At 38.1% G+C, this 18,041-nt stretch overlaps 1 protein-coding gene across 2 annotated transcripts in view; it reads left to right on the top strand.

The window, feature by feature from the left end:
• The first annotated feature begins 240 nt into the window (after positions 1-240).
• The window catches only part of LOC129952286 (CCR4-NOT transcription complex subunit 1), a 30,200-nt gene continuing 12,399 nt past the window's right edge, over positions 241-18,041 (top strand). For both annotated transcript variants that reach the window (XM_056064801.1, XM_056064800.1), the window contains exons 1-3: positions 241-1,108; positions 13,103-13,297; positions 13,371-17,974. In XM_056064801.1, coding sequence (XP_055920776.1) covers positions 1,007-1,108; positions 13,103-13,297; positions 13,371-17,974 — 4,901 coding nt within the window. In that variant the 5' untranslated portion in view covers positions 241-1,006. The remainder of the gene's footprint in view (positions 1,109-13,102; positions 13,298-13,370; positions 17,975-18,041) is intronic.

Genomic DNA, 18,041 nt, shown 5'->3' with positions numbered 1-18,041 from the left:
AAAAAACCTTACCTTTGACCAGTAAAATTAATTTTGTATTTAAGCTTTTTATAGTTCCATCGTATAACCTTCCAAATTAACCAAAACACATCTACCTTCACTGGGTTGTGAAAAAAAATTACCACATCCATATTCTACTCGTCACTCGATGACCTTTTCACTTTTCAATTTTAATTTTTTTCGAAATTGACGACGACGACATCATTTTTCGAAACTACCAAAATGTGTGTGACGGAGACGAGAGGAAGACATTTTTGCCTCATTCCCATTGAATTTTTCGCGAAGAAGTCTTCTTTTTTTTTCGTTTCATTTGGTTTCGATTTTGATTGTCCGAGATTGACCGATGATAATAATAAAATATAAAAATTCCAATTCATCCAAAACGACTTCTCTCGAAATTCGATTAAAATAAAATTATCTAGTGATTAAGTGAAAGAAAACGAACTAAAACCATCGCACCGAGAGTTCTTCTGAGAGGAGTTTTTTAAAAAAGTGAAAAGTTTTTGGCCCCACATTCTGGGGCCAAAAGGCGGCGGAAGGCAGCAACTTGAGAGTAGTCACTCAGTTAGCACCTAACCAACCCAAAGAAGCACCACCAGCGACAGCTGAAAGCAGCGGCAACAGCAGCAGCAGCAGCGTTGTCGTCAGAATCAGAACAAAACCACGATAATAGATTTGGCTGTTTCTTTTCGTTTCGTTTTTTCGACTTTTAAGTAAATTTATGATCAGTTTATTTTCTATCTGAAACGATAAGACGTAAAATAAAGGAAGATTGTTGCTGGCTAAGAAGGAGATTGTCAAAAAGTCAAAAAGAATCAAAAAGAACAAGGAGCAAAGGAAAGGACGCAATTCAATTGGAAATTGCCTTCGATTTGTTTTGGCAGTCGATTTTGTTTTCGTTTATTTTTTTATTTTGAAAAAATTGTTGTTCGAGCGCCAGTGGGAGCTTCAACATTGATTGAAGCCTTAACCCACCAGTGCAATCGACGAATTTGATGGAAGAATTATGTACCTGGAGCCTCTAAATTTATCGCTAACGCAGATTAGTATTTTGGTGAAGAATCTGAACAAGAAGAACTACACACAGACTTGTGAAAGTTTGACCAAGGTGAGTTTTCGTTTTGGTGTTTTTTTTATTTATTCTAGAAAATAAAAGATCGCGCAATTTCATAACAAAATAAAAATCAAAGGTAATTAATATATTCGTCATGTTGGTGTTGTGTCGTCATTGTCTCGACTCGAGACGACTACGAGACCAAAAAGATTTCTTTTGTTTCGAAATATTCCCTCGCAGGTTATTTTGGAATGGGTACAATTTGTTTTTCTTTTTTTTTGTGTTTGTTGAAAAAGAATTCAGTTGCATTCATTGTTTCTATCCTATTTTTAACTCAAGTTCGATTGGAATTGGTTTCTCTTTTTTTTTTTAAAAAGTGCAATTAAAATTTTATTTGGTGGCATATTTTTGGAAATCTAATTAGAAATCAATTTACGTATTTACGATGTGCGATCAACGATATTAATCAGTGCTGCCAAAATGAAAACAAAGTCATATTCTCTTAAGGGGCATACACACGGCGGCGGGTGGAAATATAATTTGACAACTGAGTGCGGCACAAATTGCGGTGTTCACATTGGAATTGTTTGAGGCGTATTATTTGGACGTTTCATCATTTTATCGTTTTTTTCTCATTTTATGATGAAAATTAAAAATGTCTGTTTTGCTTTTCTAACTATTTCCTTTAAATTAATTGGAAGTAGGGAAAAAATTTAGAAATGTCAAAATCATTGACATACATGGTGTGAATTTTCCACACAAAATTTTATTAAAAATGGTTCCACTTCAAATTAGCTACACTAGCCCTTCCAGGCACAGTGGCAAAAACAGTTATGAAATATTTAGCGACATCTGTTTGTATTTAGTTGAGATAAGCTTTTTTTGACATAGAAAGTATTGACATCTGGTATAATAGACAAACGATGCCATGTTTGTTTTTGTATGTTATTGAACAAATTTTAAAATTTGTGCAAAATGAAGCAGAAACAGAATGTGCGCTGTTAGTATTAAATTAAAATGTTACACAATTTTTCCGTATAGGCTTCTTTGCGCTAGAGTTTTGAAAGTGGAACCATCGTGAAGTTGTCTACTAGCAGTCCATGCATAGTATATCAATGGTCAAAATAATTGCCTCGAAAGAAAGCAAAATGAGTAGTTAATGAAGTAGTAGAAAGATAAAAATAAATGACATACAAAATATTTTTACAGAAAACACATTAAGTATAAATAAAGATTTGACACGTGTGTAACGAAATTATGATCAAAAAGATACATCGTTGACATTAGTCAAAATGTTTATTTCAAAATATGTATTTTCGTTGTATTATAAAAGAACTCAAATTTTTGATTTATGCTTTTCAAGCAACAATATTTAAACATAAAACTCTGTCCAAAGGGTATGAAGGGTTTCGCTGGCAAAAATCGTCTGCCACTTCTAAATCAACTAATATCAGTAAATGCACGTACCGAAATATGTAATTTGACAGACCAACAATTTCTTTGCGAAGGAACTTCTTAGTACAAATTTTTCAGGAGGGAAAATTATTTTATTCTTCATGAGCGCTTCCTTCTGCCCAAAACTTATAATTTCTGAGGTGAGGAACAGCATTTGGGCAACAATTTTTGACAATTGCCAGTTTTGGGAAAGGTTGGAAACAGACCTATTGTCATGAAAAATGGTCTTTTATCTCTTTTCCACGAAAAATAATTTTAACAAAATGCTCAAATTTCATCTTCTCAGAAAAAGTGACATAGCTCACTTCTTAAGTAATATTATAGAAATAATTGTTTTAAAACAATTTTTTACGATATTGGTTGTAAAAACAATAAATTAAGCATTTTTAATTTGATTAAAAAATAAATAAAATTTGAATAATATTATTTTGCTTTTGAAAGGACGTTTTATCCAAAGTAAAACTTTTTACTTTTACTAAGTACCCGTAGCGTGATGGTTAGTGCTATGGACTGCCATGCAAGGGGTCTTGGGTTCCTGCCCTGCCTGTGCCACCTAACTTTTTTCACGCATACTGCCTCTTGCGAGGAATTAACAAGACAAAATAAGAGTAATTCTTGTCATGAAAAAGTTCTTTCTAAAATTAGCCGTTCGGATTCGGCATATAAACTGTATGTCCTTTCCATCTCTGATAACATTACTCGCACACAGGAATGGTTGAGGGTTGTAAGTCACTAGACCCTGGGTTTTCAAGGACTGTTGCGCCACCTTATTTATTTATTTTATAAAAGTACGGTGTCAATGTACGGTGTCAATGTTGTCTTGAAAACCAGTGACTTAACATAGCCCTATCAAAAATAGAGGCTTAAGATTCCATGCTCAAGTTGCCAAATAAATTTTTATGTAAAAAATTAATTTTAAAACGTGCTTTAGGAAGAGTAAGGATCATCTTTTGGATGGTTCAATAGCGCTCGCTATTCACCGTTAAGGCAGCTTCTTCTTCATTTCAAATTTCTAAAATTTAATTGATTTGCTCTGACGCCAAACCTTACTGAGCAGAAATGTTAATAAAGTTTGACATTATCAACTACCAAAGTCAACAACATTCCAAACTTCTCGTGCAAATAAAAAACACCCTATTGAACATCTTTCAAAAACCATCAAAGTTCAAAATCGCTTAACTTCATTCAAAACCTTAAATACAAATTCTTAAAAAAATCACTTATTTTCAATTTTTATGAAAGAAAACATTTGATTTCTTATATATTTTGTGAAAAAGTGTAAAGTTTTACAAACAGTACCTTATCTACAGATATCTACACTTCGAAGCAGACAAAGAGAATGCAATACAATGAAATCGCACTGGTTGGATAGAGAGAGAAGATAAAAAACCAGATGAAGATTATGGTAAAGACAAACATTTTCATCTTTTGCCGCGTTTACAAGGAGAATTGAATCTAGATTTAGTGCCGTATAGAGCTGGATCGGATCGAAATAGGATTACTCGATCCAATCCCAAAGAACGAGGTGAATCGAATCGAAAATTTTTTGTAAACCTGAGTATAAACCGTTTGTTCCAAAGATAATTTATTCAATTTGGCGTATGTCTTTGTGTTGAGAGCATTGTTAAAATTTGAATTTTATTTGAAAGTTATTTGCGTAGCACACAAATAATACCCAAATGTTATTTCGATTCTATTTCAATTCGATTAATCGATTCAGTGACACCATATACCTGGATCGAAATCTCAATCTCGATTCGATTCCTCGATCTCTTCTTGTAACCAGGGTATTTATAATAGCATCTTCGTCTGCATAAGTTTTGCAACAATGTTACAAGTGTAACACAAGCTTTACGTTTATTGGCTTAAATTTGTTTACTATGATACTTTTTTAAGGTTTATTAAACTTTTTTCAAGAATTTCATTTGAATTTCCTTTAAGTTGTGAGGTTCATGTGACTATTTGCAATATTTTTTTTTATTAGTGAGATATTTTTCCGAATTTAAAATAGTTACCGCTAGTGTATTGTCTCCCACTTTCAAGCTTAGACAAATACATTATACATTTGTCTCGCTCTACTTGTCTGCATTATGCAGATTGAGGTGCATGTAAATCTACTTTTAACAATTTTTTAAAATGAAATTTCACAAAATTGACAGCAGTGGAATCAAATTCGAATCTTAAAATTGAGATCAAAAATAACAGCGTATTTATTATTACAAGGTCTCAGAAATGTCTTCATTCTCGGAAATATAATCAAAATTGGGGAGTTTATATTTTTGAAAAATTTCTCAGATACAATTTACTATTTATTCTCACCTCTAATAATCAAATTAGTTTTGCATTTCTTGTCTTTTATTTTTGAACTGGTCGATAGAGAATACTTATGATCGAATTATCATTTGCTGTCAAAGTTTGACAGTTAAAACGAGATATTTGTATAAATAATTTGGTTACTTTATATTTCTAAGATGTCAGAAATGTTCATATTCTCGGAAATATGTGTTAATAAAATTTGTCCTTTTCGCTGTCAAAAATCTGAGAACAGAGTTTTCATTACTAAGCTTCTCAAGAGTATTCTTTTGCACAACTTAAAAGGATTCAAAGAAATGTAAAGCTAATTTTATTATAAGAGGTGAGAATAAATAGTGAATTTTGTATGAGAAATTTCTCAGAAATATAAACTCCCCAATTTTGTTTATATTCCTGAGAAAAAAAAGACGTTTCTGAGACTTTGTAAAAATAAACACGCCGATATATTTGATCTCAATTTTAAGATTTACATCTTTTTAATTCATTTTATTGAAACATTAATACATTTTTTTAATATTCAAGCTATACCATCATCTATATAAAACTTTCTCTTAAAAAGAAATCTTATGCTATGAACAAATTTAAATTATAAATTCGTTTGAAGTTCGAAAATATTAATATAGCTATTGGCATCACTTTTTCTAACAAACACCATCTATCTATCCTTTTCTTTCAAACATTAAGAAAGAACCAAACACACAATTGACCCCCATCAAATAAATTTGCCATCCTTTTCCTGATGGTTGATGGTTTTATTTTTTTCGCCGACGCCATGTTCATTTGAAGATTTTTTCCACTGGTCCCGTCGTCGCGAGTTATTTTCATTTCCATAAAATTTAATACGAAAAATTAATTAAAAATGGATTTTAATCAACACCAAACGATCACTTAGCATTCGGAGCATTTGAATTAAGTGAAAAATGTTTCAAAAAATGTTCAAAATTAGCAACAATTTCGTTTTATTTTAATTTGATGAATTTTCTTTACTTCTCTTCTTTGTGTATCGGATTCGGAGTTGGAGTCGTCGTCGTTGAAGTTAAAGAGGAATAAGAATCCCACGAACCAACGAACGACTGCTGTTACTGCAAAAAGTGTATCAAGTGTAAAATAAAAAAAGATTAAATTAAAATTGAAATTTTCTTCTCCAACAAAAAAAATCAACTAAAAAAACTTTGAAAATTGCATTAAATTAAATGTGATTAAATTGAAATAAAAAAAAAGAAACCTAAAAACAATTAAAATCGAAGGTAAGAAAAATTTGGGAAGATTTTCTTCTTGTGAGTTTGTCGATTTATGTGCGTGGGGTATGTATACTTTTTTTGTTTTGTGATATTTCTTCTCCTGCTACTACTTCCTCTTACCATTTTACCATTCGCATTCGCCTTGATGTCTTCTTCTTCTTCCTTGTCTTCGTCTTTCTCGTTGTCGCCAATTTTGAGTGTCTATGGTGCCTTCTGCTGTAGCCTTCACTTGTTTTTTTTTAACCATCATCTTCGTCGTCGTCGTCGCCATCGTCATCTTACTGTAATCGAATCGAAAGGAGTTCTTCTTCCAGAGGTCGGTCTCGATATCGAAATCTCTATATAATTGCAGGTAATCTGGTCTGGTCTTATGTGGTTTGGTCAGGTCAGGTCATGATTTTGATTTGATTCCCATTCCACTAAAATTGAATCTAAACTCTTGTGAACACATATGTAGTTTGCATAACTAGGTTCGTTTCGCATGTAACTGCTGTGTAATTGGAATACCTATATGTATTTCAAAGTCCGAGAAAGAAACATGTTTGATCCAGTTCGTTTTGGAATGGAAATAGTGAATATTAAAAATAAAGAGAGAAAGGAAATGTATATTATTGAGAAGGAAAAAAACCTCATAAATGTAGCAGGTGTGCTTTCTTTTGCCCAATAGATTGAATTCTACCTACCTACATCCCTATATACATTCAGTGGTAGCTAAAATAATGTAAGGCTGGATCAATTCATTTTCTTTATTTCATAAATTTTATATTTAAAAAAAAACATCAGTATATAAAAAAAATCAATTTACAATTTGTGTCAAAAATTTACAGAGTAATTGTAAACTTTTCATTTGTACCGTTAAATTATGTTCTTTAAGCACTTTACCATTCAACTTGTCTTAAAAGTGTTTTAAGATAGATAAGAAGCTTAGGATTAGAAATTTTCAAGGCGGTAAGTTGTGATCCTCAGCAAGGAGCCAGGCGACAGATTGACCTACAAATTCCATCATGTGGGGAGGGGTGCGGCTTACCGGTAGAATAAGGGAGGATGCGACTTACCGGTAGAGGAGTAAGGGTTGATAGGTACCCGAGATGAAACAGGTTAAGTCATCTTGATGTAAGTTGTTATAGGGAGATGCTGTTTAGTAGAGAAGCAAGATCCCTCCTATTTCGGACGAGCTAAGCAACGTCACGCCAGCATACCGGCACCACCAGACATTTTACCCTTATTTGACGTCGATTCCTGTTCATAGGAAATTAACGTCCTCTGGAGAAAAAAATTCAATTGGAATACTATCATTCTGTCTCTAACGTCACACGCTTTTGTCTCTAATTGTAAATGGTTTTAAGAGGCCAAAATTAAAAACAAAAACTGGTTGAAACACGAGCGTTTAAAAAATGGATTTCACCTTCCCCTTTTTTATTATGACTAAAGACAGATATCTCCAAATTTCGAAACATTTTACTATAACATATTGCTTTAAGCGGCCAGTTTTAGAATCTCTATTTACTTACTTAAGGTGGCGCTACAGTCCGGGCGGATCAGGGCCTCAACCAACATGCGTGTTTAGCCAGCTCGGTCCCTAGCTAGCTGTCTCCAGTTTCGCACGCCAATTTGGTTGAGGTCTTCACCACCGCCGTCCCTAGGGATTGGATTCGAAGACCTTTCGGGCTTTAGCGTTGATGTCCATTCGATCTACATAACCCATCTATTTAAGCCGTTGGACTTTAATTCTGCTAAATAGGTCAGTGTCGCTGTACAGCCCGTACAGTTCGTCGTTATATCTTCTCCTCCATTCTCCATCTATGCGTACGGGACTAAAAATCACCCGAAGAATTTTTCTCTCGAAGCATCCTAAGACGCTCTCATCTTTCTTTGACAAGGTCCAGGCCTCAGCGCCATTTTAGATGCTCGAGAGAGGACTTTACTTCTCAATTGCCTTCTGAGTCCAAAGAAGCAGCGATTTGTAAGAGTTATTCTTCGTTTGATTTCAGCGCTGGTGTCGTTGTCTGTGTTAATAACGGTGCCTAGGTAGACAAAGTCCTTAACTACCTAAACATTTTACCTGTCCATGGTAACGTTTTGTCCAAGACGTCGTTGTTCAGTGTCCTTTTTTGATGACAGCATATACTTGGTGTTGCCCTCGTTGACCACTAAACCCATCTTCTTCGCTTCCATCGCAAAGCTCAAAAACGCTCCACTGATATCACGCTTTTATCTTCCAATTATGTCAAATTCATCTGCGTATCCGAGTAATTAAATGGACCTTTGGAAGATTGTGCTTCTAGTGTTGACGGTTGAGTTTTGCACAATTCTCAAATGCATTGGTGAGATCTTTTCCGACCTTGATAGCGCAGCATGCATTCTCCATACATAACGGATAAGTTAGACAGGGATGCCAAAACTAGACATTGCTCTGTAGAGCTCTTCCCTATAGATGCTGTCATACGCGGCTTTAAAATCAATAAAGAGATGGTGGGTATCGATTTGAAGATGCTGGGTTTTTCCAAGAGCTGCCGTAGTGTGATATTTGGTCGATAGTGGATTTTCCTGGTCTGAAGCCACACTGATAAGGACCTATCGGGTTGTTGACGAACGGCTTCAGACGTTCACGTAATACGGCAGAAAGGATCTCATATGCAATGTTAAGGAGACTTATGCCTCTGTAGTTGGCGCAGTTTAGAGGGTCTTCTTTCTTATGTATCGGGCACACTCATCGGGCATGCTTTCTTCCGACCATATTTTGCAGATGAGTTTCTGCATGTTCTCTACCAAGTCATCGCCTGCTGCTTTGAATAGTTCGGCAGCAATGCCGTCAGCTCCAGCAGCTTTGTTTGGCTTAAGTTTAGATATAGCTATCTTCACTTCGTCAAGGTCGGGAAGGCGGAATTGTTGATCTGCGTCGCCGAGGTCTCCCTTACAGCGGAATTCGGTTCTTCATCGCCGTTATATAATTTAGAGAAGTGATCTTTCCATATAGACTGCGGTTCTACTACGATGTTCTCCTGATCGTCTTTACATGCTTCGGTTCGTGGCTGGTACCCTTGGGAGGCTTTTTTTTACCTTTTGGTAAAATTTACGAACCTCATTCCTGTTGTGACATCCCTCTATCTCTTCGATTGCGCGCTTCTCATACTTTCTTTTCTTCATCTAAGAAGCCGGTGTCCCTAGCAGCTCTGGTTCTTCTGTACAGCGCCGTTTTGTATGCATGTTGTTTTGCTGACCTAACTTATACTATTTCACCTAAATATTTGCTATTTAATAATGCCCATTCCAACTCAACTTTACTTGTTCCTTAACAGTACTACATGAATCTTCAACATCTTTTAACCCCTTTTTTCCAATGGTCACACTGCTTCCTTTCAATATCTTATTTGAATGTCTTTTTCTAATGAATTCCAGTAGATATTTTGCCGGCTCACATATTATTTTAATGTAGGGTTATCTTAGAAGCTTTACATTGAACGAGGCAATGTTTTTGACTTTGAGTTTTTGGGGTCCAGCCAGGTATACAACAGCAGTTTTAAGGTGTTGCGTATTAAGAACTATTTTTCCTTGATACATGGTTAGGTAAGCCACTTATGTATGATTTTCAATTACGAAATGTATAGAATATCTTCTCTGCTTGTTTTTCATTTAAAAGTGATGAGGCCAATTTTTACCTCGAATTTATTTGGGGCTTGGAAAATCCCAAATAACATTTTCATCCTCAATTTGTTACTCACGAGAAAGATAAAATCTTTTGGAAGTCTCATTCAAGATCTTAATGATGGATTTCGTGACTATGCAAAGAATCATGCGAATTGGTAAAAGACAATATCATGAAAAAGAAATGGTGGTACAACCGTTTTCAACTTTTGATTGCAAACCTTTTTCTTTACAATGAAATATACACTAAATTATTTCTCTTACAACATAATTATTTTTTTAACTCCATTCAGAGGTAATATATAATCATGTGAACCACCACAACCAAAATATTGTCAATTATGTTATGCAATCAAGCTCCACCCAAAGCACTTAATTTAACACTCCTTGTTTGTGTTTATACAAAAGAAATATCAGACATTTCCTATTCTAGAAGGGGGCACACTAGATCCTCAAATTACAGTGCACTTACCAGAAACGCTTATATCTCGTTAAAATATTGATGCTTTTTTAACACTGATAGAGCAGTTTAAATATTTGTATTTATAAGTTTGCACTAAAAGAAATACACAACCAATTCAAAAATCTATCCCTGAAAACATTACTCGCGTACAGGAATGGTTAAGAGCTGTAAGTCACTAGGCCCTAGTTCTCCGCGGACTGTTGCGCCATTAAAATTCTTTGTTTGTCTTCTCTAAGTTCCTAGATATGTTTGTCGCCTTCATCTAGGTACTTATTTTCAAGCGGATATGATTTAATTAAAAAAGAGGAGAAATGAATAAAAACAGCAGGTATCAACATTTATGGAGAAGAGATTTTTTATTATTTTTCTCCTACAAACACGGGAGCAACTGATTATCTCGCCCTTAGAATTTTCGTTTTTGAAAATTTAGAAAACACTTTTTACTTCACCAGCAGTAGGGCACATTCATAAAAAAAAACTAATCTTTTTTGTCCCTTTTGACATGTCTGGGATTCTCATTTAAAAAATTGGGTTACTGCTTTGTTGTAAGGTTGACCATCTGCTATTGTGTAGTTTGTAAAATGTGTCTTAAATAGTCTTAAAAAGTCGGATATTACTTTCTGATTTTGATATTAAAACAAAAATAAAAAATACCGTACAACTTTATTCTCTGGCAAATTCAGAGGTAAAGTTCAACTTGTAAAGCAATCTGAGAGGTTAATTTCAACAATTTAAACGTTTTGAGGTATAAGATTGGCTTCAAAGTAGTGATATGGCATTTCCGTATTTTACATATTGTATTCTTAAAGACAAGACCTCGTTTCCTCCATATGATATGAATTCATATCAAATAATCAGATAAAAATAATAATAATAAAATAACGTAAAACAGGGGCCTGATTATGAACTCGACTTTTCAAATTCAACTTGCATCGTATTTCCTTATTGACGAATTTGCGGCGAAGCGAAAATAATCCTTCCTATATTCCAGTGATATGACATTTTTGGTTTGACTTTTTATTCCTATATTCCAGTAATTTGACAGCTTTCCACAAATTTTGTTTTGTCTTGATTGAATTTGTGAAATTTGCGGTGATTTATTCAATAAACAATATATTAAATTCAATTTTAATGTCGATAGTGGATTAATTATAAGAAATTAAAATAAAGCTTACTCACATTTGTATATAATTACAATGAAGAAAGAACCCACCGAACAGTAAATAATGATAAACACAAAAAAAGCTGTCGAATTGCAACTCGCCAACAAAAATTACGACTTTTCAAACTCGACTTCCAATTTGTTTATTGAAAAATGGCAAACTCGCTAGTAAAACGATAACCACGAATCCCATAATCAGTCCCCAATTCATCATTGAGACAAAAGATCTTGCATTAGAAGTGCTCTAGTTTATCTAACCTCATATCCTGGGTTGGTAAAAATAAAATGGCACATTTTGATAAGCATTTTCTTTTTTGTTGTAACGTTGCACTTCAGATAAAGGTTTGCATCCTACGTAAGTTGAATCCAAGTTAAGAATTCTAATGTCTTACTAGACTACCAATGAAATTTCCACTGTTGTAAGTTTTCCAACTGTCGTCCCCTTTCCATTATCATTTTTCTTCAGGGACATGTGTCAAGAAAAAAGAACTGTAAAATTTCTTTTTTTGTGAAGTAAAATAGAAGTGGCGATGAGGTGTACCAGTTACCAAAAAAACAGAATTTGTATTTATATCCTTCAAAAATGATTCTTGCTAATTGCACAACAACGTTATTCAATATTCTGATTGTAGGTAAAATGTTTTCTGATTGCACGGGTCCTTAGCTATCTGTAGCCTATTGATATCTAAGTCCTAGGTGAACCCAGAGTTGCCGCTAAGAAAACAATTTGTATACCTCCTTTTATGCATTTTTTTTCTTTAGAAACCTTAGTAGAGCTTCCCTTAGTTTATTTTAAAATGGTCAAATCTGTGTAATGGATCTTATCCAGGTTGTCCTAAAGGTACTTACGTCGAGTTCAAACAAAATTAAAATGCAAGAAACGTTTAATACTTTAAACCAAGACCAGTTTGATGAATTTTAAAGCCTTACTAAAAGAACCAAAGATAATAAGCATCAAACTTTCTTACGCAGCTAAAAAATTAACCCTTAATTAATAAATTTATTTTTTTTCTTTTAAACAAAAATTAATAAACATACAATTATGCACGTAAACGTTAAAACGTAAACAAAAGAAATTTAAGTCTAATAGCTTGCATTCAGAGTAAATAAACCTTTTTTAAACCTGAGTTAAACCCTGGAAATCGGCGAATTAAATTTGCTGAAGCTCCACTATTGTGCACTCATCACAGGGACTTCAATATCAATTGTTCTTCTGACTTTAGACAGTGCCACTGCCGTCTCGATTCAATGTTTATGATTTCTTTTCCCCTGTCTATTTCGTCATCCAGTTCTTCTAAGTGTACGGCGAACAATGCCTAGGCGGAACGTTTAATTTTTATTTTGCTGGGGCAGGGACAGGAAGCGGAATCTAAACCGATTATTCCATGGTTCTCGTCTAAAGCCTGTTCATCGTGGTCAATGCACCGCTTATTATTTATCAATCTTAGTTACGGACAGGTTTTAAGATCCTTAACGCTAATAGAAACAAATTATTATAACCATTGTGCTTTTTTCAAAATTCCCGATCGTTTTGTAATCACTAACATAAATTTACTTAAAAAGAAAGTTCAAATAAATGCTAAAGTAGTGTTGAAACTTTTGACTTTAAACCCTTCTTAAACCCCTGACAAAAACTAAAAGGTATAAAATGATCGTCAGTATAAAAATCAAACACACCATTAACAACATTTTTCAATATATGATCATCATCCTCTTAACAAAACCAACAAAATGAATATCAAAACCAAAAATTCTCATTTCTTTTTCAGTTAATAGACGAATTTGGGCTTGAAGCAGATCGCCATTGTCTGCGTTGCCTGTTTTCAAGTGTACATTTTACAGATCCAACGTGTACACCATTCCACTGCAAACTACTCGGTATCGAATTGAATAAACAGCTGGACAAGACTCCAGCAATATCAAATATCTGTTTTTCAGTCGATCATTGTTTCCCTTCGCAAAAGGTAAAAGTTCTCTCGAAAAACAAACATACAAACAAAAATAAATAACTTCTCTTCTTTTTTTTTGTTTTTGTAGACTTTAAAACCATCACCAAATCTAATCACCCAAATAACTCAAGCAACTGGCATCTCAAAGCTAAGTGAGGTAATTGTTTCCATAGCCCTTACTCATTCCACAAATGTTGAGATTCAAACTCACGCCAGCGAGCATTTGAAACGAACGATTCCTCAACTCATCGAATCATACACCAATAACGAATCGGCAACACCAACTGAACGCAGCCTCAACGACATCCTTCCAAATATACTGCAGCTGATATTGTCGCTCTTCCGAAGCGATACCTACGCCAGCTACGGTCTCAACGAGGAATCCTACTCGAAGTTCATACAAAAACTGCGAGAAGACTTCCCACGTGAAGGAGTCCCCTTGATTTTGTCCCCATTTCTCTATCAAACTCACCAACAAGAGGAAGTCTCAATCGAAGAAGTTTATGACAATCTAGCCGAGACCCTCACCCAGGCGAACAATATTATGGACACATCCTGGATTAATTTAATCCTGGAAATCGGCTATGAATTTACATCAACCGTCGACGAATGCAAGAATCATTTACGCTGTGGACGTGCAGACCTCCAGACACAGGATGTGGCTAAGATTATTGGATTGATGTGCCGCACGCACACCTCTCTGTTAGACTGCAATGTAAATCTTCCAACTCCAGCTAATTTCTGGCCAGGCCAGAACACTGGTAACAATAATGCCAGCAACAACAATGATACCACAAGCACCACAGTAACCGGGGGCAACAATGCCAATGACCCGCAAAAGAAAGACACTAAAGTGTCACAAGCCTCAAGTGACACCACACAAACATGGAAACCAGACATCTTCGTCCAGGCTCTGAAGGAAATCGTCCCCAATTTGCCGTGGAAGGAGGTGTGCTTTGCCCTCGACCACCATGAGTTCATAATCAAGGACCGCATCGGCCTAAATTTGCTGTTGACAATTTTCCGCCTCGGCACACAGTCGAGTGTGTTCCCGACAGAATGTGTCTACCGCCACTGGCAGAACGTCGAGGGGCAGTTCTCGCTCATCTCGATGATGCTGAAGAACTCCGATCTGTTCTCCTTTGCCGACTACATTTTCACGCCGGTTCCGGTTGAACTGCTGAAGACACCACCAGAAACGGACAACAAAGAGATTGCGACATGGAAATCGCTGCATTTGGTAGAAGTGTTGCTGTATCTGGGCGAGAATGGACCCTACACTCAGGTTACGGAGATATTCAAGTTTCCAGCTCAGCATTGTCCCGATGTTTTGGTCCTATCGCTACTGCAGCTCACGACACCCATCACTGGCTTTCGGCAGGAGCTGTACAACAACCTGATTCCGACGTTCATAGCGAACCACCCGAACTCGGGAGTGATTCTGCATCACGCCTGGAACTCGGCTAACTTTGCCATGCACCTGCGTCCTACTATCATGCACGCAATGTCCGACTATTATCTCCGTGGTGAGAACGATCAGTCGCGGCTGTCGCGCATTCTGGACGTCGCTCAAGACCTCAAGGCGCTCTCTAGCCTTCTGAACGCTAGGAGCTTCTTGTTTGTCATTGATTTGGCCTGTCTGGCCTCAAGGCGGGAATACCTCAAGTTGGAGAAATGGCTGAGCGACAAGATTCGCGAGCATGGAGAGCCCTTTGTTCAGGCCATCATCAAATTCCTGCAACGTCGTTGTCCCCAGATCACAGGAGCAAAGGTACCCGATGACCAGATACCGAAGGCCGCTCAACTTCCTCACGAAACGTTGACAACAATGTTGACCTGTCTGCAGTCCTGCGCAGCCAATGTCTCGCAAGACCTCTGTGATTTGATAATCCAAATGACGTCCAATTGCAACTTGATTGCCAACAAGGCGCGTCAACAGCAACCGCCTCCACCAGGTGTCATCCGTACACACCGAGGCCTCGAGCAGCCTCCATTCAATGCAAATCTGAATGCCCAGCAGATGTTCGGGCCCTCAGTTGACACTTTATCTAATCTAAGCACAAACCTGGCTGGTTTGAATCTGGGCGGTCCGAATGGATCGTTCAATTTTGGAAACGTGCTTGGCAACTTGGTCTCCACACCGGCATCACCCTCGAGGCTGATGAATGCTGCACCCTCAAACAGTCCCTACCCGATGGCGATGGCACTGCAGGCACCGCCGAATGCCAACAACATCGGACGCATTCCGCCAACTCCAAATGCCAACCAGGGCGTTATTGCTGACCTCGGGCAACCGGTCTCAAAGGAAGTGGAGGACGAGGCGAACAGCTACTTCCAACGCATTTACAACCATCCACCACACCCGACGCTTTCCATAGACGAGGTTCTCGATATGCTGCAGCGCTTCAAGGAGTCCAACATCAGACGTGAGCAGGAGGTCTATCAATGTATGCTGCGGAACCTCTTCGAGGAATACCGCTTCTTCCCTCAGTACCCGGATAGGGAGCTCCAAACGACAGCTCAGCTGTTTGGTGGGATAATCGAACGTAATTTGGCACCAACTTGCTTCACTCTTGGCCTAGCACTGCGGTGTGTTCTTGACGCTCTCAGGAAGCCGGTCAATTCAAAGATGTACTACTTTGGTATAACCGCCCTGGATCGGTTCAAGACGCGTCTCCGTACTTACAACAAATACTGCGAGTTCATCAGGTCCATCCCGCACTTCCAGGAGTTTCCACCATTGCTCATTCAGTACGTGGAGTGTGGCTACATGGAACAGGAGCCCCCAACCAAGGGCCCAGGAAGCATTCCGCCCGGATCAATGTCTCAAATCATGCCAAGCCAACCGGGACAGCAAGCTGCTCCTGATTCCCTCTACCGCAGCAACTCTGTGACGGGAAATATTGTGACCACCCCAGCTCAACAGAAGCCCATGGTGGTGACTCGAGTCAAGTCTATCGCAAACGCAACCAACATCGATACACTGCTCGAGGCGAACGAGGAGAAGATCACCGTTCCGCCAGAGACCGTGCAGGACAAGACCGCATTCATATTCAACAACCTCAGTCAGTTGAACATTCCGCAAAAGTGCGAGGAGATCAAAGACCTCATGATCAAGGAGTACTGGCAATGGCTATCGCAGTATCTGGTCCTGAAGCGCGCCTCCATGGAATTCAACTTCCACACGTTGTACTTTAATTTCTTGGACGCCCTCAAGAATCCCGAGATCAATAAGTACGTGACCAAAGAAACTCTGCGCAACATCAAGGTCCTGCTACGCTCCGACAAGGGCATGATTAATTTCTCCGACCGGAGTCTGTTGAAGAACCTCGGCCATTGGTTGGGAATGATGACGCTCGGACGTAATCGTCCCATTCTACAAGTGGATCTTGATCTTAAGGCTTTGCTTGCCGAGGCCTACCACAAGGGCCAGCAAGAACTGCTGTTTGTGGTTCCTTTTGTGGCGAAGATTCTTGAATCAAGTGGCAAGTCGAAAGTCTTCAAAACTCCCAACCCATGGACCATGGCGATCATGAATGTTCTCGGTGAATTGCATCAGGAGCCGGAGCTCAAGTTAAACTTGAAATTCGAAATCGAGGTTCTCTGCAAGACTCTTAACATTGAGTTGTCCAAGTTGAAGCCGATAATTTACTTGAAGGATCCAACTCGTTCTATGGGCATCGAGCATCAAATGTCACAGCCCAAAGTGAAAGCTATCGAAGTTGTGAGTGTCGCTCATCAGCAACAACAACAACAGCAGCAACAGGTCCAACAGCAGCAACAGGTCCAGCAACAAGTTCAGCAGCAAGTTCAACAGCAGGTCCAACAGCAGGTCCAACAACAGGTCCAGCAGCAAGTACAGCAGCAGGTCCAACAACAAGTTCAACAACAGGTCCAACAGCAGCAGCAGCAACAACAACAACAGCAGCAGCAGCAACAACAGCAACAGCAGCAACAACAACAACAGCAGCAGCAACAACAACAACAGCAGCAACAACAACAGCAGCAGCAGCAACAAGCGATAGCCAGTGCTATCGATGTGGATCAGTCTATGGTGATGAACAACACTTCGACAACGAATCCATCGCCAAGCATCAGCAACGAGAGCGCCGGACACATCACCATCAGTCCTCCAGAGCCGCGGTTCAACTACGTCGACATCAACGTCACCAACTTCTCCCTGATCGCCCAGCATGTGGTGATCTCTCCCAACATCGCGATCCTGCACACGAATCCCAATCTGAAGCACATTGTGTTGACCGCCATCGAGCGGACCATTACCGACTGGCTCCAGCCCGTTGTCGATCGAAGCGTTCGCATTGCCTCGAGCACAACCGAACAAATTGTGCGCAAAGATTTCGCTCTAGATCCTGACGAGTCGCGGATGCGCACGGCAGCCCATCAAATGGTGCGTAACTTGTCCGCCGGAATGGCCATGATCACCTGCAAGGACCAACTTACTCAAACTCTGAATGGAAACATAAGGAAGGCTTTCCTCGCGAATATAACGACAACACCGCAAGGACCACAGTATCAGGACATTGATGCTGCCGCCAATCAATTGACAAACGATAACGTGGAGTTGGCGTGTGCTTTTGTCCAAAAGACCGCCGCCGAGAAAGCAGCCCCAGAGGTTGACCGCCGCTTGGCCCCAGACTTCGAAACAAGGAAGATATCACGTGAAGAAGGAAGGTAAAGTTTTAGCAGTCTTATTCTTATTTATAAACAAATGAGTTGAATGAATGGATTTTTATTTGTT

This window comes from Eupeodes corollae, chromosome 3, assembly GCF_945859685.1.
Source record: "Eupeodes corollae chromosome 3, idEupCoro1.1, whole genome shotgun sequence".
Lineage (NCBI taxonomy): Eukaryota > Metazoa > Arthropoda > Insecta > Diptera > Syrphidae > Eupeodes > Eupeodes corollae.
This window is presented reverse-complemented; position numbering and strand designations above follow the sequence as displayed.